This window comes from Herpailurus yagouaroundi, unplaced genomic scaffold, assembly GCF_014898765.1.
Source record: "Herpailurus yagouaroundi ecotype Mexico unplaced genomic scaffold, PumYag 77, whole genome shotgun sequence".
Taxonomy (NCBI): Eukaryota; Metazoa; Chordata; class Mammalia; order Carnivora; family Felidae; genus Herpailurus; species Herpailurus yagouaroundi.
In genome coordinates, this window is record NW_024412388.1 from 25,467,926 (window position 1) to 25,495,530 (window position 27,605).

The 27,605-nt window shown below is 46.9% G+C and overlaps 1 protein-coding gene across 8 annotated transcripts; it reads left to right on the top strand.

The window, feature by feature from the left end:
* Positions 1 to 2,039: 2,039 nt before the first annotated feature.
* ZSCAN20 (zinc finger and SCAN domain containing 20) lies at positions 2,040 to 27,470 on the top strand. 8 transcript variants are annotated; one of them, XM_040468543.1, is made up of 8 exons: positions 2,040 to 2,140; positions 10,058 to 10,578; positions 15,261 to 15,447; positions 15,897 to 15,973; positions 16,254 to 16,338; positions 19,661 to 20,347; positions 22,000 to 22,428; positions 23,215 to 27,470. In XM_040468543.1, exons 2-8 carry the CDS (start codon positions 10,168 to 10,170, stop codon positions 24,468 to 24,470), a joined length of 3,132 nt encoding a protein of 1,043 aa, XP_040324477.1. In that variant the 5' UTR covers positions 2,040 to 2,140; positions 10,058 to 10,167; the 3' UTR covers positions 24,471 to 27,470. The 8 variants fall into 8 exon arrangements, with proteins under 8 accessions (XP_040324477.1, XP_040324520.1, XP_040324483.1 ...); XM_040468586.1 differs by having other exon boundaries at positions 22,003 to 22,428; XM_040468549.1 differs by having other exon boundaries at positions 2,049 to 2,136.
* The last annotated feature ends 135 nt before the right edge of the window (positions 27,471 to 27,605 follow it).

A 27,605-nucleotide genomic window follows, 5' to 3' on the forward strand; every position in this document is an offset into this window, starting at 1 on the left:
AAAAAGCTAAGGGAAACCATCAAAGAATTCCAGGCTGGATTTAGGGTGAGGGGCGCCCTCTTGTGTCCGAACGGTGTTTTTCTCTCTCTCTACATCCTCACCACAGGCTTTTCCCAGACAGATGATCCTGAAGCGGCCATCCTTCACCCCGCAAATCTGACTTTCCCAGTTCAGATCCGGACACTCTCTCAAATGTCTGACACACTGTCTCCCCACTCAACCTCCACCCTACTCCACCTGTGATCTTTTCCCTATGCAGCGTGGGACTCAGAAGAGACCTCTGGGGTCAGCCCAGTGATTCAAATTCTGGCCTGACACTTACTATGTGATCTTGAGCAGGTCACTTCATCTGGGTGAGCCACCATTTCCTCCTTGTAAATTGAAAGTAATACTACCAGCCTCATGGGGCTGTTGTAAGACTTCAATAGCGAGGAGTGGTGCATGGGTCACTGTTATGTTCACTGAGCACAATCACATGAGTTATTAACTATGAATAAGTTGGAACATGTTTCATGAACGTGAGAAACTACGCCTTTAAAACTAAAATCTAGAGTTCCCCTAATTTTAGCAGAAGCCAGCATGTACTGAGCACGTGCCAAATGCCACGTACTGTCACTTTCCCTAAAGTCTCATACCCATTAGTAAAAAATAAGAATAATGATTATTAAACTCCTCCTGCCAGAAATGTGCCAAGTCCTTTACAAACTTTTCTCCATTTATTCCTCTCACAAACCCTATTAAGTAGATGCCATTATGATAATTCCCACTTTACAGATGAGGAAACGGAGGTACAAAGAGGTTAAGTAATTTGCCCAAGGTTTTACAACTAGTGAGGGGCAAAGCCAACATCCTGCATTTGAAAGAAGTTTCAGACACAAGCAGTGTGATTCCAGAGACCATGCTTTACCTGCGCTATCTTGTTTAATTTATACAACACTCTACAATGTAGATTCTGTTATATCACTCACATTTTACAGATGCAAAAACCAAACACAAAAGTGATAAAGTGATGCAGTAATTCATTCAAGGCCACGCAGCTAGGAAGTAGGGATTTGGATCCATGCCTGACTACAAAACCCTACATGTTCAACCCCCCTATTAGACTGCTCATATCCCGACCTATTCATAATGGTAAAAAGCGACTGCATTTATATTGAAATTATTCTGATTATTATTATTCAAATAATGATTAACATTTTTCCAACACCCAGAAGTGCCAAGCTCTGTACTAACTGATTTACATAATAATGGCTAACATTTCACTGTGTATTATTAGGACCCAGGCCCTGATTTAATCGTCTTAGGTGTATTATCTCATTGAAGCCTCACAAAAACCCAGCCAACGAGTGTTATTATTATCCTCACTTTACAGGAGAAGAACCAGAGGTTCACCATCCATCCCAAGTTATGTAGCTCCTTTTTTTTTTTTTTAACTTTTTTTAATTAAAAATTTTTTTTTTATTTTAAGAGAGAGAGAGAGCACGAACAGAGTAGGGGCAGAGAAAGAGGGGGGAGAGAGAATCCCAAGCAGGCTCTGCACTCTCTGCGCAGAGCCCAGATGCCGGCTAGAACTCACCAATCGGTGAGATCATGACCTGAGCCAAAACCAAGAGTGGGTGGCTTAACCTACTGAGTCACCCAGGCGCCCCCCCCATCATCTAAGTTTTACTGTGAACTGGAGATGGAACCTACAATTGTCCAACTCTCTCCTGCCTACCAGTCTGGTCACCTCCGTTTACCCTCTTTGTCCCTAATTCTACTCTCACCTCTCCGGTGCCCACAGGCTCTGGCCTCTTTCCGGCAGCAGACCCCCTCGCTGTCAGCTTGAGGGCCCGCCCACTGGGCGGTGCCATGATCTCGGAACCTGCGGAAAGGACCAGGGTTGCGGCAGGCTCCGCCCCCACGAATAGACCCTGTTCCGATTTGTTCCAGTGCCCGGGACCGGGAGCAGATGACACATTTATTGGCTGAGGATATCGGGAAGGCAGCCAACGGAGGCTCGCGCTCGCGCGGTGCCTTCTGGGAGTTGCAGTCTTAGACGCTCCCTTCCCGTGTGGCACCGATCGGACTCCGCGTCCCAGCATTCCCTGCGCGAACCCCGGAGCACTTCCGCCCTGTTGTGAAGTGGGTGTCTCGGTGGGTGAGTCCGGGTGGTGGGGCGGGGGCACCTGAGACTCAGGCTCTGGGCTGGAAGCTTAGGAGGTGGTGGTGTCCTAGAGGGCCAGGGAAGGTGAGAGGGGAGAAAGCAGCTTTTCTTGGCGGGCGGGGGGTGAGGGTGAGGGGCGGCCAGAGGATGGAGCGTCCGGAGATGGGAAGGGTCATAGAGGGGTCGGGGATGAGGAGGGAGATAGAAGGCCCTGGGAGCGAAGACGGTTCTAGAAAGGTATGTAGGTGAGGAGACAGAGAGAGGTTCTGGAGGTAGCAGAGTTCCTAGAAGGGTCTGGAAACCACAGAGGGAAGGATAGAGGGTTCTTGGGCCCTGGCAAGATGAAGAGAAAAAGGCCGGAGCTTGAAGCCCGACCTTAAAAATGGTGTTCCAGCCTCTACTCGCCCGCCTCGACAGACGTAGCAAATCTGATATCCCCTTACACTTCCTCTAATGGTTGTGACCTCTGGAACCCAGTAGGTGGGACTGGCTATCGTGTTCTGCCCCAAATCAGCACCCGCTTCCCTTCTGCCCAATGGAAGTGAATGGCACCTTCGTCCACTTTAGCGCTCTGGTTCCTCTTGGATTCTTCCACGTCCAGGGATCTTCAGACCTTTCAGTTTCTGTTATGTGTCCTGAATCTGCCCCTTTTCTGGTCAGGGTTTCGCACAAGGCTTTCATCTTTTCACCTCCCCAGCCTGGAAAAACACATTGTAGTCAGCGTCACCTATTTAACCCACAAATCTGATTGTGCCTTCTGCTTAAAAACCTTCTTTCTCATCACCTGTAGAATTAAGTCCAAACACCTTAGCCGGATAGTCCAGACTTTTCATAAACTCCCTCTGCAGCCGAATCTTGTGCACCCCATGCTATTTGTTTTTTTCGGTTTCTTGGGGAGGCTGTTTGGTTTTCCACCGTTATGTATGCCCTTCTCTCTGCTTAGAGTACACTTTTTCCGACCGTTCTCTGCCAAGAGAACTATTCTTCGGAGAACCAGCTAACCAACTTGAGTGTTACTTTGTTCAGTTTACCTTAAGCTGATTAAGTCACCCCCAACCCCAGTTCTCACAGACCTCTTTTACCACTTTTGATCATAATTATCTGTGACTTTTTTTTTTTTTTTTTTTTTTTTTGTCTCTTCCACTAGACTGTAAACTTATCCAGGACAGGAACAGCTTCTGAGTCACCGCCATTTCTTCATTGCCCAGCCCAGGATAGTAAATACTTGATGTAAATCATGTAAATCGGTAAATACTTAATGAATGTGTGAGCTTTGCTGTACCAGTTTTTTTTTTAATTTTTTAATGTTTGTTTATTTTGAAAAAAAAATTTTTTTAACGTTTATTTATTTTTGAGACAGAGAGAGACAGAGCATGAACAGGGGGAGGGACAGAGAGAGAGGGAGACACAGAATTGGAAGCAGGCTCCAGGCTCTGAGCCATCAGCTGAGAGCCCGACGCGGGGCTCGAACTCATGGACCGCGAGATCGTGACCTGAGCTGAAGTCGGACGCTTAACTGACTGAGCCACCCAGGCGCCCCTTATGTTTGTTTATTTTAAGAGAGAGAGAGAGCGAGCGAGCCAGAGCGTGAGCAGGGGAGGGGCAGAGAGAAGGAGACATAGAATCTGAAGCAGGCTCCAGGCTCTGAGCTCAAACTGACAGGCTGTGAGATCATGACCTGAGCCGAAGTTGGACGCTCAACCGGCTGAGCCACCCAGGCGCCCCTTTTATGCCAGTCTTAAAGACTGCTTCTTCCAGTGGATTTCCAAGGACATGAGGCTTTAGTCTTTTCGTGCCTGTCAGGGCTGTCTTTGCTGGATGCTGATTCAATACCAATGGGAGTTTAAGCCGGGGATGGCAAATACATAGAATGTGTGATACCACTTTTTCTTCCTGTGTCTGGTGGTCATAGCTAATTGGTGGCAACACATGTTGACATGGGATTCAGATATTGACATGGACAATGCTAAGGACTCTGTCCTTAGCACAGTGACTGAAGTTGGTGCTTTACATGAAGCCTGTTTGCTCTCCCTGGTTTAAACCCTTAAATGTTTAAGCAGTAGCCTGGACCATCAGCCAAATACACTGGCTAGCGTTTGGGGGCTCCTAGTTTCTTCTTCGGAAGTCACAGACCAGTCTTGGCCTTTCCCATGGGACTGGGGCAGCTCTCTTACCATCCCACTGTTCAGTGGGTGGGCTTTTAAGTCCACATCCATACTCAATACCCCAGGAGCCAGGAGGCCCCTTAGCTTCTCCCCTGTATTTGTAAAGGGATCTTGACCCAGTCAATACCTATCCCTCATTGCTTAGGGGAGTCAGTACGCTTTCTAGGTCTTCCTAGATGGTGGAAGAGCTCTTTCAGAGTATTTAGCTTGAAAGGTGGTAAAGTGACGACAGCCCATGATGACAGAAGCCTATCATCATCCACTATTTAGTCCTGGTATTTGAAACGATTTTTGAGTTGGTTGCCAATATTTAAAAAGCCAGAGTTCTAGCTTCTCTTGGAAAAAAGTAGGTGGCCTGGGAACTTGGCCAGTGTTCTCTCTGGTGCTATGTAGTTCGTCACAGCCCCTACTCCACTCATTTGGCCCCTGTAGCCATTTAAATTTGTAGCCACTGACTTGAGTCTTCCTGCCCCTTTGCTCTATTCTCATCACACTAATTGGGGAATCTGGGGCAAATGCTGAGTACAGTCAAGCTGTAAGCTGCAGTCTTTTATTTATTTATTTTATTGACATTTTTTTTAACATTTATTTATTTTTGAGAGACAGAGAGAGCCAGAGCACGAGTGAGGAAGGGCCAGAGAGAGGAGACACAGAATCCAAAGCTCCAGGCTCTGAGCTTGTCAGCACAGAGCCTGAAGTGGGGCTTGAACCCACGAACCTTGGGATCATGACCTGAGCTGAAGTCAGATGCTCAACCAACTGAGCCATCACAGGTGCTCCTGTAAGCTTCAGTCTTGATTGGCAGCTGCAGAGTCCACATGACCTGTCCAGGGTCACACAGCTAATAATGGCAGGAGTGGAACTGGAACCCTGATTAGCTCCCTCCTGCCTTAACGTTCTTTCCACTCTCCTCCCATCTTCACAGGGGTTTGGGTGATTGGCAGACCTAGAGGAATCTATGTGGTGCAGTTAAGAAAAATGACTGGAAAGAACATATCTTGGCTTAGTCCCAACTCTGCTGCTTCCTAGTTGTGTGACCTTAAGTGAGTCCCTTCACAGAAGCTCAATTCCCTATATGTAAATTGAGGATATAGTGGACTCAACTTTATAGGAGAATTCTATTCTAAAGTTAGCACTCTGACTTTGGGAAATCTCATTTAGCCCAAAATCACAGTCAGCTTGAAAATCCTTTGGCAAGGAGCCATTTAGAAACCAACATGCTGTCTTTCAGTAAGCTAACCAGCGCAGCTGGGTTTTCTTGTTTGAATGTCAGATGAAAGAGTTGGCTTGTGTTTAGGGACGCTGCTGTATGAAGCATTCTCTGTTCATACTCTGGAGAGAGAGGCTTGAGGGAATTCAGACCAACCTGGGGACCAAGAAAGTCCTGCTTATTCTGGAATAGACACATAGCGAACAGAACTGGCTGCACCATTTAAATTATGTGCTTTTTTTTTTTTTTTCTCTTTCTGGTGTTTGCATGCAGTTTAATACACGTAAGTTAGAGATCAGTGTAGTGCAACTCCACACTAATGACGCTTGACTTGCTTGCCAGGAGGATTCCGTGAGATTGTGAATGTAGAGCACGTAGCACCAGACCTGGCACCTCATGGGCACTCAGGAGATGGGTACTCTTTGAGATTGTTGATCCTGGTGTGGCCCTGACATTCTTGGTCATCTTAGGACTGAGGGATGCCCTTGTCCTTTCTTTCTCCCAGCTCTGTGCAAAGTCACCCTGCCATTTGCTGACTGTATTGATCTCCCTCTGTGGATAGGCTTCAATTCCTATCTAAGAGAGTAGCAGGAAAAGCTTTCAGATTTGTATTTGTTTTATATATATATGTATGTATGTATGTATGTCCAAGTTAACATATAGCGTAGTAATGATTTCAGAGATAGAAATCATTGATTTATTACTTACATATAACACTCAGTGCTCATCTCAATAAGTTCCCACCTTAATGCCCATCACCCATTTAGCCCATACTCCCTATCCAACACCCCACCAGCAACCCTCAGTTTGTTCTCTGTATTTAAGAGTCTCTTATGGTTTGTCTACCTCTCTGCTTTTGTCTTATTTTTGCTTCCCTTCCCCTATGTTCATCTATTTTGTTTCTTAATTCCACATACGAGTGAAATCATGATATTTGCCTTTCTCTGACTGACTTATTTCACTTAGCATAATCCACTCTAGTTCTATCCATGTTGTTGCAAATGGTAAGATTTCATTCTTTTTGATCATGGGGTAATATTCCTTTGTATATGTATACTACATCTTCTTTATCCATTCATCAGTTGATGGACATTTGGGCACTTTGGCTATTGTTGATAGTCCTGCTATAAACATTGGGGTGCATGTGCCCCTTTGAATCAGCATTTTTGTATCCTTTGGATAAATACCTAGTATTGCAATTGTTGGATCATAGGGTAGTTCTGTGTTTAATTTTTTGAGGAACTTCCATACTGTTATTCTAGAGTGGCTGCACCAGTTTACATTCCCACCGGCAATACAAAAGAGTTCCTCTTTCTCCGCATCCTTGCCAACATCTGTTGTTGCCTGAGTTGTTAATGTTAGCCATTCTGACAGGTGTGAGGTGGTATCTCATTGTGGTTTTGATTTGTATTTCCCTGATGATGATTGATGCTGAGCATCTTTTCATGTGTTCTTTAGCCATCTGGATGTCTTCTTTGGAAAAGTGTCTGTTCATGTCTTTTGCCCATTTCTTCACTGGATTATTTGTTTTTTGGGTATTGAGTTTGATAAGTTCTTAATAGATTTTGGATACTAGCCCTTTATCTGATATGTCATTTGCAAATGTCAGATTTATATTTGAAACTAACCCTTGAACTTTCAAGTCTTCCCAGAAGAAAATACCTATTATCTGTGGCTCTTGGCTTTGGGACTGGTGGGACTACTAATTGCCTATTTTGTTGTAGTGTTAGTCTCTCTGTGCAGGAGCACAAACTTCTTTGCTTGCTCATTGACGGTCTCGCTCATTAGAAAGTAACTTTCATGAAGGTACAAACCGTCTTTCCCAGTTACTGTTGGCTCTGTAGATACCAGTACAGTGCAGGTACATAGTGGGACTCTGTAAATGACTGGTGAATTAGTCCTTGTGTGAGAGAGTGACACAAATACTTTTGGACTAGTGCGTGATTAAGGCTGTGACTAAAAAAGAAATTTCATGAAAAGTTAATTCTTTAGCTTAATATAAATGATGGACTTTCCATAGCCCAATAGGCTTTCGAGATACTGGATTTACCATTTTAATTAAAGGCAACAACACTTCCAATGGCCCTGCTATTTATCAGGCATTATGGATACAGAAATGAGTAAGATAGAGTCCTGACCCTAATAATACAATTTAATGGTCAGAGGTAAGGACAGGTAACTACAACAGTGTAGGATGCCACTTTATAGTAAAGGCATGTGCCAATTGCTTTGGGAATACAGGACTGGAGAAGCGATTCTGGGAAAGCAGGGATGGGGCAGGGCATGACAAAGGCATATTAAGGAATTCTTAACAGATGAGGTGACATTGACCTGGTAGCTGAGGGACAAGCAGGAAGCTGTCAGATGGTCATGAGTTGTGTTCGTAGTTCCTCCCTGAGTATGTAGAGGTCTTTAGGACAAGTCTTTATTTTTCATCACCCTTGCCTTGTTCCTGGAGAGTCCAGTCAGATGGCCTAAAATCTAAATACCAGCCCCTCTCCACTCTCAATTTGGCTGTGTCATTCCCATTTGGAAGGAGCTGATAGTTTCCTTTGAGTGGGTGCTTTTATGTCATCTAGATTTGTTGGGAATGACACAAAGAGCTCATTTTTCCAGATCACCCAGCACAAGTGTTGTCAGAGTCTTCCTTGTGTCAAAGAAGCAATCCCAGTTGTCCACTCAATAAGTGTTTTCGGAGAGCCTTCTGTGTGTAGCATCATGCTTGTTGTGGGGGTGGAGGAGGGAAGGGGTAAACTATGTTCCTCATCCTCAGTGAGGCCGTAATCTCTCTGGGGCCACACACATACACTCCCCTCTAATACAACATAGAAAGTGGCAAGTGTGACAGAGATAGAAATAGAAAGGAGGAAAGAATTCCTTCTGACATGAGCTAGAAGGTCATTTAAAAATCTAGTGTGTGCAGAAGGGGATTAGTTATAACCCTTGCTTCATGACACATCACCATCATGAGCTGACTGTTGTCTGAGCAGATTGTTTACCGAGCGCTGCCTCTGTGTGCTGAGCACTGTACTAGTCAGCTTATGATCTAGTGGGTAAGATAATTATAATCGAGCATGATCAGGTTTGTGGTAGAGAAACGTAGGTGGCATGGAAGCTTGTGGCATAGGAAGGATTGAATCTTGTTTCAGGGCACAGGGAGGGCCTCTTGGAAAGAGTACAATTGAAGTTGAGACCTAGCTAGGTGAAGAAAGGGAGGACACTTCCTAAAGGAGATGGTCCACAGCATGTGGGAGGGTTCCAAGGGCAGCAAGCTGTGTGGCTGGAGTGCCCTGACCAGTGGAACATGGTAAAGAGATGAGGTATAGACTTGGGCAAGGTTCACACTTGATTGTGAAGGATGTGGGAGGTCACCCAAGGGTGTTCAGCAGGAAGTGACCTGGTCAGATTTTGAGCTAGTCTGGTTGTTGTGTGAAGAACTCTGGGTTGGGGTGAGAGGAGAGAAGGCAGGGACATGAGTTAGGAGGCTGATCCAAAGAAAAGCATGGTGACTCTCTGGCCTGAGGTGGCAGCATTGGGGGTCTAGATGCTTAGGAGGCCAGGAGGCACAGCTTGGTGATGAATTGGATGTGGGGGATGTTGAAGGAAGGTGATCCCTGGGTTTCTGGCATGGGTAAAATTTTTTTTTTTTAATATTTTAAAATGTTTATTTAGTTTTGAGACAGAGAGACAGACAGAGAGAGAGACAGAGACAGAGACAGAGTATGAGCAGGGGAAGGGCAGAGAGAGAGACACACACACACCGAATCCGAAGCAGGCTCCAGGCTCTGAGCTGTCCGCGCAGAGCCCGACATGGGGCTTGAACTCACAGACCATGAAATCATGACCTGAGCCAAAGTCGGATGCTTAACTGACTGAGCCACCCAGGTGCCCCTGGCATGGGTAACTTGATAGAAGGTGGTGCCTTGGCTGGATGGAGAGCTCCAGAAGAGGGACGGGTCTGTAGGAGAAAATGATGAATTCAATTTGGGGCCCACTGAGTTTGAGGTGCCTAATAGACAAGTCAAGTGGGAAATGTCCTGTAGATGATTGGATTTGGGGTCTGGAGGCAGGTCCTGGCTGGAGCTTTGGGAGTCATCAGTTTCAAGATGGTGAAAAATGCCAAATGGATGGGTTGGCCAAGAGGGAATGTAGAGCCAGAGGGGTTTTGCAAGGGGAGCACCCTTAAAGGAAAGCTGAAGGTCCGGAGAGAAAGGCCCTGTGGAGGGGGGTGGCATTTGGAACCCAACTTGAGGAAGGGTTAGACTGGGCATGTGTAGAGGAAGGAAGGCATGCTGGGGCCAGATTGTGATGGCCTCGATGCCAGAACATGGCGTTCAGCACATCACAGAGGATTTCGTGCTGTACTGTCCTCCTCCATCCAGCGTGTGCTGGCTGCCAGCTTGGGGGCCAGGTTGTGGTCTGTCTTCCTGCTTGTGCCTATTCCTGTCTGAGCAGCCCTGCTCTGTGCAAAGGCAGTGGAAGGTTCGGGGTCCTCTTACTCACATTGTCTGTTGTCCCTTGTCCCTCTGCCTTCAGAGCCTTGGGGAGCATCACCTCTCCCAGGAATCCCTGGAAGTACACACCTTAAATGCAGGAAGACATTGAACGAGGACGGCCCAGCTGAAGCAAGGTGTCCGGAACAGGCCATGGCCATGGCCCTGGAAGCCCGGGCCCAGGCCTCTCCCCGACCGGAACCCGAAGAACTCCTTATTGTAAAGCTGGAAGGGGACTCATGGAGACCAGAGAGCAAACCTGGGGAGGAGGGCTTCGACCCTGGCCCTGAGGCTTCCCGCCGGCGCTTCAGGCAGTTCCGGTACAGGGATGCAGCCGGACCCCACGAGGCCTTCAGCCAGCTCTGGGCGCTCTGCTGTCACTGGCTGCGGCCAGAGATCCGCCTCAAAGAGCAGATCCTGGAGCTGCTGGTGCTGGAGCAGTTCCTGACTATCCTACCCAGGGAGGTCCAGGCTTGGGTGCAGGCGCGCCACCCTGAGAGTGGTGAGGAGGCGGTAGCCCTGGTGGAGGACTGGCACCGAGAGGTCCAGGCTGCGGGACAGAGGGTGAGGCGGCGGGGCTATGACTAGATTAATCATTGCCAAAACCACAGTAATAGTAATAATTGTTGTTATCATCGACCAACTGACATATTTATTGAGCACTGCTGTGTAACAGACACTGTCTTCTGTGCTTTCCACCTAATCCTGTTTAATGAGATGGATACCGTTATCCTGATTTTACCAATGAGGAAACTGAGGCAGAGAAAAACAGGTAGTTGGCTCAAGGTCACACGGCATTAGACGGTAGAGCCAGGACGTGAATTCAGGCAGGCTGACACTGAAGGCTGACACATTCAGAACCACTGCCTAAACTGCCTTTCAGGACCATATTCACGGTGCAGTTGATTTGTATTGTGTTTCACACGTGACAAAGCCTTTTTACATACGTGATCTCTTTGGGTGCTTAAGGCAGTAAGGTAGGTAGGTAGACAGAAGTAGCATTATCCTCCTCATTGTATACACTAAACTAAGGCCCAAAAAGTCAGGTGGCTCACAAAGCACAGTCAGTACGAACCAGAGCCTAAATCCAGATACTGAGGTTCCAAATTCATTGTTCTTTCTGTACACGACAGATGCCTCATGTGCAAGCCACGGGAATTAAAATACCTCTGAGGCATGAGGCTCAAATGAGATAGTAACTGACATTTCTTGAGCACTCACTGTGTGTCAGACACCGTTCTAACCTTTCTGTATGTATTGCTCATCTAATCAGCACAGCTGCCCGATGAGGTAGGTACTGTTATGTCACTGGTTTTCAAGTGGGTAAACAGGGCTCAGAGGTAAGTGACATGTATAGATTTATATAACTTAAGTGGTAGAGCCAAGATAAGGGAAGTGAAAGCATCGTGGATTTAACACTCATAGTTTCAACAATTTGCAAGAGACTGAAGGCCCATGATACCATTTATAGTTTTTCTAGGGCACGACTTTTGAATCCTGCTTTTGGAGCTGGCATATGTAGAGCAAGTACTTGAACTGGCTGCGGGCTGAGCCAGCCACCCAGAACCTCCATCTCAACATACCCCTGTTCCTTCCCCTTGTTACACGGTCAGTAATTTTTGTGATGTTATATTTAATGATATATTGTTGGGGGAAATTATAGATTGAGAAGATCCCTTGCAAATGGCAGGGGTTTTCTGTACATCATAAAAGGTGAAGCTCTGTACAGATGTGAGATTGGGGGAAGAAAGGTTTATCGTCTGTGGGTTTGCTTTTTGGATTCTTTTTAATTTTTTAATGTTTATTTATTTTTGAGAGAGAGAGAGAGAGAGAGAAAATGGATGGGGGAGGGGCAGAAAGAGAGGGAGACCCAGAATCGGAAGCAGGTTCCAGGCTCTAAACTGTCAGCACAGAGCCGGACGTGGGGCTTGAACTCACGAACCGTGAGATCATGACCTGATCTAAAGTCAGATGCTTAATCGACTGAGCCACACACGTGCCCCTGCTTTTTGGATTCTTTTACAAACTGATTGAAGACACAGAAAACATAGGATTTAAAGTTAGTTCGAACTAAGTATGAGAGAATGTACCTTATTCTAATATACCACCCCACCCTCCCGTATTATTTCTTTTAAAGAAACCATCTGACTTAAGTGGCAGTGAAAAAACAAATGAACTTGAGACCCAGAATTGAGTTAATTGAGAACTGATTTAAATCAAGGTCTTAATGACTTTATCTATAAAATGAGAGGGTTGGACTAGACCAAAAGTTCTCAAACTATACCCTTGTGAGCTGAGCAGAGGTTGAATTGCTTCTAAAATTGAAAAAAAAAAAATAAATAAATAAGGTAATGGAATGTGCTCTATTATGTATTATTTTCCTGTGACTTTTATTTTTATTTTTTAACTTTCTACCTGCTCCTGAGTGCTCACAGATGTCAAAACAAATGGATAAGTAGCAAAGGAGCTCCCATGCCCCCACATATATGCTTGTGATTTTACATTGCAAGGTACCTGACTCAGTTACATTTTTTGCAAGGAAGACTTTTCCAAGTCTTACTAATGGAATGAAGTATGCTAACTCCGTTCCTCAGAGAGAACCGCCTGGAAAAGGCAGCGCTGCTGGGCTAAATGACCTCCAAGATATTTTCCTTAAAGAGACCTCTCAGCTGTGCTCTTGGGTGGGTTTTGGCTTGCTGACTCTGTCGTCACCCTATTGCAGCAACCCTCTCCCCATTAGGTGCATAGGCATTTTTTTAAAATATATTTTTTAAGTTTATTTGTTTATTTTGAGAGAGAGAGAAAGCATGAGTTGGGGAGGGGCAGAGAGAAAATCTTGAGCAGGCTCCACACTGTCGGTGCAGAACCTGATGCAGGGCTCGAAGCTGTGAACTGTGAGATCATGACCTGAGCCACAGTTGGATGCTTAACCAGCTGAGCCACCCAGGTGCCCCTGCAGAGGCACTTTTTAAAAAAACAGACTTTATTTTTTAGAGCAGTTTTAGGTTAACAGCAAAACTGAGTAGAAAGTGCAGAGGTTGCTGCTGTACCTCCAGTCCCCATGCATGCACATCATTCCCCACCAGAGTGGCACGTTGATCATGATCGATGAACTTACCTCGAAACGTCCTTATCACCCAAAGTCCATAGTTTACATTTAGGTGTCACTCTTGGTGTTGTACGTGCTGTGGATTTTGACAAATGTGTAACAACATGTATTCACCATTATAGTTCATACGAGATAGTTTCACTGCCCTAAAATCCTTTGTGCTCCGCATATTTATCCTTCCCTTCCCCCAACCCCTAGCAACCATTGATTTTTTTGCTGTCTTCATACTTTCACCTTTTCCAAAGTGTCATATAGTCGGAATCATACAGTATGTATGTAGCCTTTTCAGAATGACTTCTTTCACTTAGGAGTATGCATTTAAAGTCCCTCCATATGTCTGCATGGTTTGATAGCACATTTCTTTTCAGTGTTGAGTAACATTCCATTGTCTAGATGTACTGCAGTTTATTACCTACTGAAGGATATCTTGGATGCTTCCAAGTTTTGGCAATTATGGGTAGAACTGCTATAAACATCCATGTGCAGGCTTTGTGTGGTGCACAGGCATTTTTGATGAATTCTTTACTCATCCCGAGTCTAGCCAATATTCTACCAGTTTTTTCCTTCTCCTTGTCACTTGAATCTCCTTCTTTCTGTCTACAGTTGCCATCTACGGGATCAAAACCTTTGCATAGGCGTGGCAGTAGTTAGAGGAGCTAGAGAGGGGAGTGAGGATTGTTGTGGAGTCTAGTCCTGCAATTGCTCTGTAGATTGTAAGATTGTAACTATAACAAAGAGATTTATTTGTTTTTTTTTCCTTAAATAACCACAGTAGAATGTGGATAAGCACATGTTTGCTCCCTATGAGCCACACAAGACATTGGTGGATGGCCTCACTTGGAATGGATTTTTGTGCTCTGGGCCCATACCTGTATATCTTAAGGATAAACATCCCTCTCTTTGAGTGAGGATTGGAGTTTTCCCACCAGCCAAGGGTTTTTTGGAGTTCTGGAAGTTTGGCAAACTCATTAAGTTGCTGAAGGTGGATGTTAATATTTTGAGTCCAAAGATAAGACTCAGAGCAATGTATATAATTGCTACCTTTTGTAAAATAGGGAAGAAGTAAGAGTCTATATTCATAGATGCTTGTGTATAAAGAACCGAAAGGATGCGGAACAGTAGTCACCTGTGGGGAAGAGTAGGGAGAAGGAAGACCCTGGGCAGATGGGACAGGGACAGGGTAGGGATGGGGTATTTTCACTAAATGTACCTTTATATTTTCTGTTTTTGAACCAGGTGAGCATTGAAAATTACCTTTTGAAAAAATTGAAACACGTTTTTTTAAGTTTCTATAATGCAGTGAGGTTGTTACATTGTTGGGGTTTTAGGGCCAGGAAATAACATCTCTTCCATCTCTCAATTTGGAACCAAATGACAGATAAGAAATGAGCTTTGTGATTGGTAATGCTGAGTGGGTACTGTCCTCTCTTAATTGGTTATTCCCTTTTATTATATACATGCCCTGTATCTCTGAGTACTCGTTCGCCTGAACTTCTACCTTGAATTTAAGTAGCCACTTCTACTTTCCTTTCGAGTTATAGTGCCTTCTCTTTGCTTCTCCTTCTGTTTGAAGAGTAGATAAGACTTTCTAAAGCAGCACATACTTTTATTGCATTTTAAAATTCCATTTGTAGTTGTCTCTCCTTTTTCTTATATTTACTTTTGAATGTTCCTTGCCTTTCAGCAGGAATATTTAGAGCAATTATATTCAGTTACTGGTGTATCTGTTTTTATGTTTCCTTTTGTCATTTAATGTATACCTGGTTAACTTTTATCTTTATTTGATAACTTAAAAATTAATCGACTTTTGATGTTTAGAGATTAGTTTTTAATGTCATGAAAACTTTACATGATTTATCTCTTTATGATTCAAAAATGTTTGGAACAGTAGCAGCCTCATTGAGATGCTTGTATAGCTTCCCTGTGTTGAACAAAACATTAGTCATTTGGTGGTATAAGCGCTGGTCTGTTGACTAATGTCAGTCTCATGGCTTTCCTGTCATACTTTGAGTCATCTTTGGATCTTAAAAAGAGTCTGTTAACCTCTGGACCACAGCTGTACTCCACAGAACATTCCCTGCCCTACCATAATTGGTCTTACTGAACTGACCATTGGGAATTTTGACTGTCTGTGTAGGAATTGGCCTTGTGTGCAGAAGAGACTGGGTCCTTAAAGGCAATGCAGGAATCTCAGCACTGTCCACTGCAGCCAGTGAATCACTGGCCTGAGGGACAGTCCCAGAAGCAGTGGGTGAAGAACTCATGCCCTGACCTTCCCGAGCATCTAGACACCAAGATAGTGCCACACCCCTTGAAAGAAAGTGGTGAGTACCAAGAATCAGGGAATGTCCGGGAGGAGAGGTGAGGGGTAGAGGGGGTAAGGAAGGGTGCACAGGGAGTAGGGATGTGCAGAATTCAAGACGGGGTGGATTGGTGTCTGGTGGACACACTGGGAAGTAAGGCAGGTAAGCGCTGTGCAAGGAGAGGAAGCGCCCAGCGCTGTTGGCGCCCCACTGAGTCATGCAGCCAGTTCAGGCCAGGGCCGGGGTCACGTGGTGATCATAGGAGTGTGAGGTGGCATCTTACACACGGCCCATCTCTCGAGGCAGCTTAGGAGCCAGACGCTCTAGGATGGAAGTAAAAGGGGACATCTGCCCGGGATACCAGGACAGTCCCAGCTTGATGCAAGCATGGCATCTGGAAAGCTGGAGCCGGGAGGGGTGGTTTCTTGGGAACCAGAGCTTGGGTTTAGGAGACTTCTTCTTCTCCTCAGCTGTCCTCACTCCCCGAGTCCCTACTCTCCCAAAGACGGGGAGTGTTGGAGATTGGGAGGTGACTGCTGAGTCCCAGGTAAGCTGCTGTTTGTCCCTTCCTTCCTGTCCTTACTCCTCCTGTGCCCTTGCGCCTGTGCCCCTCTCCTCACTCTGTGGCCTGCCCTCAGCAGAAGGACATATGTCCTGGGGTATTAGCCTCTGCCCTTGGCCCCCAGTCTGCTGGCCTCTCCACGGTCATGCTGCTCCTTACGACACTGGCCTCACACATGGTATCCCTGCGTCCGTTATCTTTCCCGGGGCCTGGTCGCGTTGCCAGGCCATTTCCAACTGAGGTCCTTGTCTTGTACATCTCACAGGAAGCCCTGGGCCCCAGCAAACACGCTGAGAAGGAGTTCTGCGAGGACCCCCCAGGAGACAGCTGTGGAAACGGCGTGTCCCTGGGTAAGGAAACCGTGCCCTCTCAAGAAGATGTTGTCGGGTTTCTGGTACATTCAGTTCCCAGAGGCTGTTTCGTCACTCCCTTAAGACTTGGGGCTCTGCGAAGTCTGGAGCTTCAGACACAGGAAGAACACATGCGCTCTGTGGCCACAGCACTGGTGGCAGGGGTGGAGCATGGGGCGTGGGGTCTGCCCGGATAGAGGCTGGCGGCTGGCTTCCGAGGGCCTGCCCTCTGGGGGTCGTTTCCTCATTTCCTCAGTACACTCAGCATGCTCCTGGGGCTGTCTCAGAAATCCAGTCTTGGCAGCATCAAACAGGGTCCATCTCTCAGGGGCAGTCCCCAGTGAGCTGAGCCCATGAGACTGATGTACTAAACCACAGTGAGAAGTAAACGTCACGGGGCTCAAAACCCACACGGCCAGCACCAACTCCTGTTTTCGTAAGTGCGTCTCCACGGGAGCCAAACAAACACGAACCGTTTCCCTGCGGAGCTTGGGTCAGAATGATGGGTTAGACGTGAGAGAGGGATAAAGTGGAAGAGACAGTGATAGGCCCGCCTCCTGTTGGTGAGGGGAGACATGGGAAGCTTGTGGGTGCCTTGCCTGACAGCATAACTCCTTTTTTACATAAACCATGATATCTTGGGAAGATAGTGTTCAGCAGAACAAACTTTGGGAAGTGTTGAACTGGGTAATCCTTAAGTTTCTTTTAGCTCTCAACTCTTTTTCATCTAGTTTTCCTCGAATATTTATTTATTACAAATTTTTTAAATGTTTATTTTTGAAAGAGAGAGAGAGACAGAGCACAAGCAGGGGAGGGACAGAGAGAGAGGGAGACACAGAATCTGAAGCAGGCTCTGGGCTGTGAGCTGTCAGCATGGAGCCTGATGTGGGGCTCGAACTCACAAACCGTGAGGTCATGACCTGAGCCGAAGTCAGATGCTTAACTGACTGAGCCACCCAGGCACCTGACCTTGAATATTTATTTTAATGAAAGGCTTCCTGTTTTTTTTTTTTTAATATGAAATTTATTGTCAAATTGGTTTCCATACAACACCCAGTGCCCATCCCAACAGGTGTCCTCCTCAATACCCATCACGCACTTTCTCCTCCCTCCCGCCCCCCATCAACCTTCAGTTTATTTTCAGTTTTTAAAAAAAAATTTTTTAATGTTTGTTTATTTTTGAGAGAGACAGAGACAGAGCTTGAGTGGGGGAGGGGCAGAGAGAGAGGGAGACACAGAATCTGAAGCAGGCTCCAGGCTCTGAGCTGTCAGCACAGAGCCCGTCACGGGGCTCGAACCCATGGACCGTGAGATCATGACCTGAGCCAAAGTCAGACGCCCAACTGACTGAGCCACCCAGGTGCCCCAGTTTATTTTCAGTTTTTAAGAGTCTCTTATGGTTTGGCTCCCTCCCTCTCTTTTATTTTTTCTTTCCCCTCCCCCATAGTCTTCTGTTAAGTTTCTCAGGATCCACATAAGAGTGAAAACATATGATATCTGTCTTTCTCTGTATGCCTTATTTCACTTAGCATAACACCCTCCAGTTCCATCCATGTTGCTACAAATGGCCAAATTTCATTCTTTCTCATTGGCAAGTAGTATTCCATTGTGTATATAAACCACACTTTCTTTATCCATTCATCAGTTGATGGACATTTAGGCTCTTTCCATAGTTTAGCCATTGCTGAAAGTGCTGCTGTAAACATTGGGGTATAAGTGCCCCTAAGCATCAGCACTCCAATATCCCTTGGGTAAATTCCTAGTAGTGCTATTGCTGGGTCATAGGGTAGATCTATTTTTAATTTTTTGAGGAACCTCTACACTGTTTTCCAGAGCGGCTGCATCAGTTTGCATTCCCACCAACAGTGTAAGAGGTTTCCCGTTTCTCCACATCCTCTCCAGCATCTATAGTATCCTGATTCGTTTATTTTAGCCACTCTGACTGGCGTGAGGTGATATCTCAGTGGGTTTTGATTTGTATTTCCCTGATGAGGAGTGACGTTGAGCATCTTTTCATGTGCCTGTTGGCCATCTGGATGTCTTCTTTAGAGAAGTATCTATTCACGTTTTCTGCCCATTTCTTCACTGGGTTGTTTTTCGGGTGTGGAGTTTGGTGAGTTCTTTATAGATTTTGGATACTAACCCTTTGTCTGATACGTCATTTGCAAATATCTTTTCCCATTCTGTTGGTTGCCTTTTAGTTTTGTTGATTGTTTCCTTTGCAGTGCAGAAGCTTTTTATCTTCATGAGGTCCCAATAGTTCATTTTTGCTTTTAATTCCCTTGCCTTTGGAGATGTGTCAAGTAAGAAATTGCTGTGGCTGAGGTCAGAAAGGTTTTTCCCTGCTTTCTCCTCTAGGGTTTTGATGCTTTCTTGTCTCACATTCAGGTCCTTTATTTTTGTGAATGGTGTAAGAAAGTGGTCTAGTTTCATTCTTCTGCATGTTGCTGTCCAGTTCTCCCGACACCATTTGTTAAAAAGACTTTTTTCCATTGGATATTCTTTCCTGCTTTGTCAAAGATTAGTTGGCCATACTTTTGTGGGTCCAGTTCTGGAGTCTCTATTCTATTCCATTGGTCTATGTGTCTGTTTTTGCGCCAATACCATGCTGTCTTGATGATTTTAGCTTTGTAGTAGAGGCTAAAATCTGGGATTGTGATGAGGCTGTTTTGTTGGGACAGCAGTCCTTTCTTTAGACATTGCAAAGTGTTTTAAAAAATAAGAAAATATATTTTCTCATGTTTTTGGACGTTGAGAGGAGGACATGCTCCAATCACAGTACAAAGTGGTTCCGCAGTGTCACGGCAGACCCTAGGTTCTTTTTCTCTCCTCTGCCGTCCTCAGTGTCAGCTTTGCACTAAAGTTATCATGTGTCATAATCAAAAGATACATGCCAATGGCAGTTGGGCTCACAAGTTTCCTAGTGAGAGAGACTCTCTCTGTCTCTCTCCCTGTCTCTTACACACACACACACACACACACACACACACACACACACATACACACATACACACACACACTGAATGAGTGAGAGAGAGGGAAACCTTTCCTCCAGCCATTAAATTCATTCTGCTTGGGCTAGTTTAGGCCACGTGCCCATCTGTGGACAGGACCACTCACTCTTTGTGTGATATGTTTCGTAGTAGCAACAACAAAGAAAGCAAATGAACAGAGCAAACTGGTCAATTAATGTTGGGAATTGGCATGGGAATGTCTGAATAGCTGCGTGCAGGGCAGTGCTCCGTTCCAGGGGCAGTTTGGACGAGCACTCTGCTCAGTGTGTCATTTGTACTTAATCTTTTCTTTTCTTTCTTTCTATTAGGGGCTCCAGTTTCCAAACCAGGTATCAACTGCCAGCGAGAGCAAGGACCAGGATTTTGGCGTCCGAGCTTTATCAATTCTGGAAAGAGGAACACTGCAGATTGCACCTTGGATAATGAGCAAACAAAACCAGCCCAGGCATCAGCCTGGAGAGATTCCAGGGCCTGGGAGGAACAACACCAATGGGACACGGAGGACATGAAGGTGTCAGGTGTGCACTGGGGCTATGAGGAGACCAAGACTTTTCTGGCAATTTTGAGTGAGTCTCCTTTCTCTGAAAAGCTCCGGACTTGTCACCAGAACCGCCAGGTTTACCGGGCCATTGCAGAGCGGCTGAGGGCAAGGGGCTTCCTGCGGACACTGGAGCAGTGTCGCTACAGAGTCAAGAACCTCCTGCGGAACTACCGGAAAGCCAAGAGCAGCCACCCACCAGGGACCTGCCCCTTCTATGAGGAGCTGGAGGCCCTGGTGAGGGCGCGGACAGCCATCAGAGCCACCGATGGCCCAGGAGAGGCTGTGGTGCTCCCCAGGCTGGGGGACAGTGATGCAGAGGTGGATGAACAGGAGGAAGGGGGCTGGGAGCCTGAAGAGACAGCAGAAGATTGTAATGGTGATGACCTGGCCACTGATGAGTCTGTCCAGGAGCCCAGGATTCCAGGGGGCCCAGCTCTGTTCCAGAGTCGTATTGGTAAGCACAAGGGGGTTTAGTGGATCCTGACTCCAACTCTCCTACCAGCCAAACCTCTGCTCCCTGAGTTCAGGGCACAGACTGGATCGCAAGTCCAGATTGATGCCACTGGTGTTAAGTTCCTTAGATTGTCCTCAAACTCCTACTCTTTCCTTCTATGATCAATTTCCTAGAATGAGTTTTCTTAGTTATAGAAGCAAACTTTTAAAAACTTAAGGGACCTTAAAGAGCTAATTCAGTATTAGTTGACCCTTGAACAATGCAGGGCTAGAGTACTGATCTCTGCTCGTTTGATCGATGCACATTCAACTTTTGACTCCCGACAGACTTGACCATTGGTAGCATACTATGGACCAGAAGCCTTACTGATAGTATAAATAACATGTATTTATATGTTATATGTATTATATGTATATTCTTACAGTAAAGCAAGCTAGAGAAAAGGTGTTGTTAAAATCATAAGAAAATACATTTACACTACTGTATTATATATATAAAAAAATCTGTTGTATAAATGAATCTGTGCAGTTCAAACCCATCAACTATATTTGCCAAAGTGTGTCACTAGGAGTATGGATGGTCATAGTGTTACACGAGTGTTCCTTTTTTTTTTAAGTTTTTAATGTTTATTTTTTTGAGAGGGACAGAGACAGTGTGACTGGGGTAGGGGCAGAGAGAGTGAGAGAGAGAGAATCCCAAGCAGGCTCCACGCCACCAGCACAGAGCCTGATGTGGGGCTCAAACCCACGAAACCATGAGATTATGACCTGAGCCAAAACCAAGTGTCGGACGCCTAACCGACCGAGCCACCCAGGTGCTCCACACGAGTGTACTTTTAAGTTTAATGTGCATGAGAACATCAACTTGTGATTTTACGGTAAATTTAGGTAAGGAAAGATACTGAGTGAAGTTTTTAATATATAACAGAAATCACAACAGTATATAGTTGAACAAGTGATGTTTGAGAAACACCCAGTCACTGTAAAAGTGGAAAAACACTGAAGCCCAAGAGATGGAATGTCTTATGTAAAGTTACACAGTGAGGTAGGGGCAGAGTCAGGATCAGAGCCCAGAGTTCCTGCCTCCATCTTTATGTAGTTTTCCTCTCCACGATGCTGCCTCCCCAGGCTGCATCATTTACCTGCCGAGGAACTGAGAACAGAACACTTCCTGTTCATTCCTCCAAAAAGAGGAAAGGGCATCCTTAGTTGGATGCTCTTGTAACATTATTTGAGTTACGTTTCTGTCTAGGGACTCTCAGTTCCCTTGTTTGTTCAGAAGAAAGTTCATAAAATAAAACTAGAGGAATGTATTGAATGGATATAGAGAAAGTCTCTTAGATCCCAATTACAGGCCTTTCCCCACACCAGTCAACTGAAGCCAGAAGTGGGGTCACGTGGTATAATATGGCCACCTATATCTTTTTCAGCTAAGGCTCAAGAGTTAATGGAAAGTCTTAGAATTGGGTGGGGGTGGGAGGCTCTGGCGCACCCTTCAGAAGCAAGGGAATATTCTTTGCTGGTGCCCCAGGTGCCTGGGAAATTTCTCCGTTGCCTGTGTTCTAGGCATGTATTGGAACGGGGGCCCCTGATCCCTGATGACCTGGCTAGTCTCATTATGCCTCACAGTTCTGAACTCTTCACTCCCGACAGCAGGTGTGCACTGGGGCTACGAGGAGACCAAGGCCTTCCTGACCATTCTCAGTGAGTCCCCATTCTCTGAAAAGCTTCGCACGTGCCACCAGAACAGCCAGGTTTACCGGGCCATTGCAGAGCGGCTGTGTGCACAGGGCTTCCTGCGGACACTGGAGCAATGTCGGTACAGATTCAAAAACCTCCTTCGAAGCTACCGGAAAGCCAAGAGCAGCCACCCACCAGGGACCTGCCCCTTCTATGAGGAGCTGGACTCACTGATGAGGGCACGGACTGCGGTCAGAGCCATGGGAACCCTCAGGGAGGCAGCGAGTCTCTCTAGGTCTGGGCAGAGCAGTACTGAGGCTGACGACCAGGAGGCCTGGGATGAGATGGCAGATGAAGTTGGCCTCAAATCTCCCACCCTGTGTCCAGACATCCCAGACACTGGTAAGCCTGGAGTAATTCGATGTCCACCAAATCCACAGGCATGAGAGATTAAGGGGGCCGGATCATTATCATTTGCCTCTGAACTACAAGAGTGGGTGGAATTGACCAGGAAAAGCATTTGTGATTTGCTTAGTGTAATTGCCCAAATGAGAGAAGTAGTCAGGTCTTGATTTTACGGGGATTTTTTGGTAAATTATAGAGTTTATTCAATTTCACAAGATAAGAGGCTATATGGAATGTACTAGGAGAGGGAGGTGTTCCTTATTGAGTAGAGGGATGGGGAAGTTGGCCAGAGAGACTGACTAGCTGATTGTGTGTGTGGCCTGGGCCTCATGGCTCCCTTGGCAGGGTCACCATGTTCCAGGCTCTGTTCTCTGCTTTGCAGGTCACACATTTATATATGCACTGGAACTTGAGCAGTTTCACATTAGTCACATCATAAGATGTGAGATAGATAATATAAGATACATGGGGCGCCTGGGGGCTCTGTCGGTTAAGCGTCCGACTTCAGCTCAGGTCATGATCTCATAGTCTGTGAGTTCGAGCCCCACATCGGGCTCTGTGCTGACAGCTCAGAGCCTGGAGCCTGCTTCAGATTCTGTGTCTCTCTCTCTCTCTCTGCCCCTCTCCCTGCTCACACAGTCTCTTTCTCTCAAAAATAAACATTAAAAAAAAAAAAAGAAAATATAGGATATCATTGTAGCTAAATTTGTAAGACACAAGATAAGATATATAAGTAGACATTAACTAATGAACGAAGAAAACTGCATTTCTGTGTATTTTCAGGTTTTGAGATGAGGCATAAGGACGAAGACCAGATTTCAGAGCAAGATATTTTTGAGGATTTGCCTGGAGCCTTATCAAAATGTACTGGAGAGGATGTTTGCCACCCTCATGACTGGGGGCAAGACAGTGAAAATGAAGGTGGAGGTGAAGGGCAGTGGGGAAATCCCCCCCAGGAGCAGTGGGAAGAATGTTCTTCTGAAGAGGACTTAGAAAAACTTATCGACCACCAAGGCCTGTACCTGGAAGAGAAGCCCTACAAGTGTGACACGTGTGTGAAAAGCTTCAGTCGGAGCTCGCACTTCATTGCCCACCAGCGGATCCACACAGGCGAGAAGCCTTACAAATGCCCTGAATGTGGGAAAGGCTTTAGCGATCGCTCCAACCTCAATACCCATCAGAGAATCCACACAGGAGAGAAGCCCTACAGGTGCCTTGAGTGTGGGAAAAGCTTTAGCGATCACTCCAATCTTGTCACCCACCAGAGAATCCACACAGGGGAAAAGCCCTATAAATGTGGGCAATGCTGGAAAAGCTTCAACCAGAGCTCCAACCTCCTGAAACATCAGAGAGTCCACGTGGGAGGCAATCCTGATCATTGCTGTGAGGCAGGGGAAACCTTTGGCCAAAGCCCATCCTTCAGTGCTCCCTGGAGGAACTCTACGGAAGAGACATCTCTTGAACAACCTCAGAGTGCCAGCAAGAACTTGAATTCTGGCCCACATGGTACCAGCTCAGGGGAAAAGCTGTATCCGTGTCCTGAATGTGGAAGAACCTTCTCTAAGAGCTCTGCCCTCATTAGTCACCAAAGGATCCATACGGGAGAGAAGCCGTATGAATGTGCTGAATGTGGGAAGAACTTCAGTAAGAGCTCCACGCTGGCTAACCACCAGCGAACCCACACGGGGGAGAAGCCATACACGTGTGTGGACTGTGGGAAGGGCTTCAGTGAGCGCTCCAAGCTCATCACGCACCAGAGAGTGCACACGGGAGAGAAACCCTACAAATGCCTTGAGTGTGGCAAGTTCTTTCGTGACCGTTCCAACCTCATTACTCACCAGCGGATTCACACGGGAGAGAAGCCTTACAAGTGCAGAGAGTGTGGGAAATGTTTTAACCAGAGCTCCAGTCTCATTATTCACCAGAGAATCCACACTGGGGAGAAGCCCTACAAGTGCACAGAGTGTGGCAAAGACTTCAACAATAGCTCCCATTTCAGCGCCCACCGGAGAACCCACGCAGGAGGAAAAGCATCGTAGGAGGCCCCCCGCCCCCCGTCACGGCAAAGAGATAAACGCATATTGAAATCTCCCCGGAGCGTAAGATGTGTGCTAGGAGCTTTCCAAATTCTTAAGCTTGGTGTATACCCAGGCAAGTTATCTTGGCCTAATCCAGGTTATTTGGAAGTGAATTACAGATGCTAAGGGTCTGGATTTGAAGGCACTTTTCTTAAGTGTAATTTGTTTTTCTCCTGTTAAAAAACCCTGTGCAACCCTCAGGCCCTCCTTATATTTGCTGTCACGTGGGGACTTGATCAGTGTTTGAGCCAAACTGGTCATGTAGGAGTTTAGAGGTACATTAGGGGTCCTGAGCAGTGAGTCCAAACCTCGCTGTGCCTTCACACTGTCCACAGGTACACGTGTTCTGTTGGCACACATCAAATTCTCACGTGGCGGATTTCGGTTGGGGTGTATCCGTACAGGAGAGCTTTAAGACTGGCGAGAGAGGGCATAATTGGGAATCAGTGGCTTAAAGCAGACCGCCATGACCTCAGCAAAGAGGAGGAACCTCAGTGATGTCCTTGATAAATTATTAACAATAGCAAAAGTAGCTGGTATTTATCAAGCATTTACTCTGGCAGGCTCCGTGCTAAGCACTTTGTGCACATCATCTCATCTCCTCCTCACAGCGGTGCCGGGAGATAGGTACTAATAGTGTCCCCATTTCCCAGAGGAGAGAGCCGAGGCTTGGGAAAGCCAAGTAACTTGCCTGGTGGCGCATCTGAAAATGGCAGAGGCAGGCTTTAACCAGATCTGTCTCTGGAGCCTAAGGTGTTCCTGACCATTCTCCTGAATCCCCTTCTGCATTAGGGCAGGTAACTCAGGTGTGAGGATCCCAAAGCACTTTGTGGACCACATTTCCTACTAAAATTCCTTTATGAATTCTCCTTTTAGCAAATAGGGAAACCGAGAATCCCTAAAGAGCAGAGGGCCTGGGATGGTCTGAACCGGCGATGCTTTGAGCAAGACTGAGCTATTAAAGCACTTGCTGTGGATTTCTATCTTTGCAACAATATGGGTGAGCGATACAGGGGGTTGAGACAGGGAAGACCTGTAACCACAGTGATGTTTCTCCCCATGAGATACTGCTTTGGGGAAGGAAATGGGGTTTAAGAATTTCCCTTTCCTCAGGGAGTCAGTCCTGCTCAAGTTAGACTTGGCTGAACTGAACGTTAAGCCTTACAGGAACTTGGGCCTCTAGTTTTGCTTCCCCAGGCCTTTCCCTGTTGGCGGAAGCTGTGTTTCTGATGGCCATGCCATGGCTGATCAGGGGGGAGGTGGGAGGAGTTGGTGTGCTCCCACTGAGAGGGCACCGAATGCTGTCCTGCAGCCCAGCTGCATGGCACAATTTCATCCTGTGAGAAGGAGCGTGAGGCAGTCGGGTCCTCACATGCTGAAGAATGCAGCGGTCAGGACCTATGGGTGCCCTGGGTTCTCCCTGCTTTATCCTGTTCCTGCACCCCCGGTCGGGGATAGCTCCCTGCCTCCAGGCTGCAAAAAGAAGTTTGTGTTTAGTCACTTTGTGGAGAAGGGTAACCCCCTTTGGGGACGGGGGTGCAGAGCTTTGAAGTACTGAGTGGGTGCGGGTGTGGTGCGAAGCCACAGGCTGCTGTCTGAACTTCCGTCCTGGGGCTGCTGCGGATGGCATTGGCTCCCCAGTGTGTACGTACCCGGGACTTCCAGATCTGTCTCCTGCCCTGGGCTCTCCTCTTAGGAGCCCGGTCTCCACCCTGCCAGTCCAACCTGAGTGACTCCGGGGCCTCTCCAGCCACCTGTGCTCCCCCCCCCCCCCCCCCCCCCCACGCACTGTGACCCCCTGCAGCCATCTTCCGCCTGGGCCCATCCATTCGGTATGCACGTTACGTACACACTGGCCCACAAAGTAGCCTCCTTCATACAACACCGGTGAGGCACACACAGTCAGACTCCTACAGACTCAGGGCCCCAGACACGCTCTCCCTCCTAAGGGCATTTTCCAGTGAGCCGTGGTTCCCCAGCACCGCTGGCAGTCTTCCCAGTGGAGCCTACGGTCAGAATGAATGTGGTGAAGCATCCTCTTCTCTCAGTCTTGATGCCACCTCTCCTTCTGATGCTCCTTAGTGTCCTCTTTGAGCAGCAGACACCAGTGTCGAGCCCCTGCCCAGGCTGCGACTGGAGGCTCGTGCTACATGTAGCGCGAGGTCAGGGAAGGCCTGGCAGGAGAGGGGTTCAAGTTGTGCCAGAGTCCAGGGGGGCAGCCGCTGCTTCCCACGGCTCCTGGCTGCTGTCTCTCCCGACATCACCATTACCACTACCGTGTCTTTAGCGCCATCTTTTCCGTCACTCTGACTAGAGGCAAATCTGGAACTATCTCCACCTCCCTCTACTTCCCCGCCCCATGCTGGGGACCTCACTGCCCTCTGGTGCACTTCCCACCCGGTCCCTGTCAGAACCCTGGGAGGAGCCTGCGCCTGGTGACCCTGCCCTGTGCTGCCTGGAGGAAGAGGCCCCTCTTCTCAGTGTGGCTCAGGCTCCCCGCTTCTCAAGGCTGAGAGCTGCTTTGTTCTAAGAGCCACTTAGCTGAGTCAAGAGCGTCAGAACGGGCAAGGGCAGGATCCAGTTGAACAATTTTACCTACACACAGTGAACAGGTAGAAAAAGGGTCCACACAGACATCACGTTTCTAATGAGGGTGCGGTGAGGGATTCCCTTGATATGGGAACCATTCTGATCCTGTCTGCTATTACCTAATACTTTCTGAAGTCATTTATTTTTCACATTTTCATTGTTGGAAAAGACTCCATAACTGTGGCGCCTAGAGGGTGAGGAAGGGAGAAAAAGGAAACACAATGTGCCTCTAAGGCTGGTTCTGGATCAGCCTTACAGATTCATGTGAGCCCAAGCAGGAGAGGAGCCTCGGGCAGCAGTGACCGAGCCACTGGCACTGGAATCTCTTGGGAGTCACCGGGGCTCAGGGAGCCCTACTGTGGTGCCAAGTGACAAATATAACACCTGGGGGAAAGGACTCCCCTTCTTTCTTCAATGTAGAACATGGCCTGGCCTCAGTTCTTTGGGGCGTCCACAGACCACAGAGAAGCTTCTGCAAAGTTAGAGGCAATGGAGATGAGCATGAGG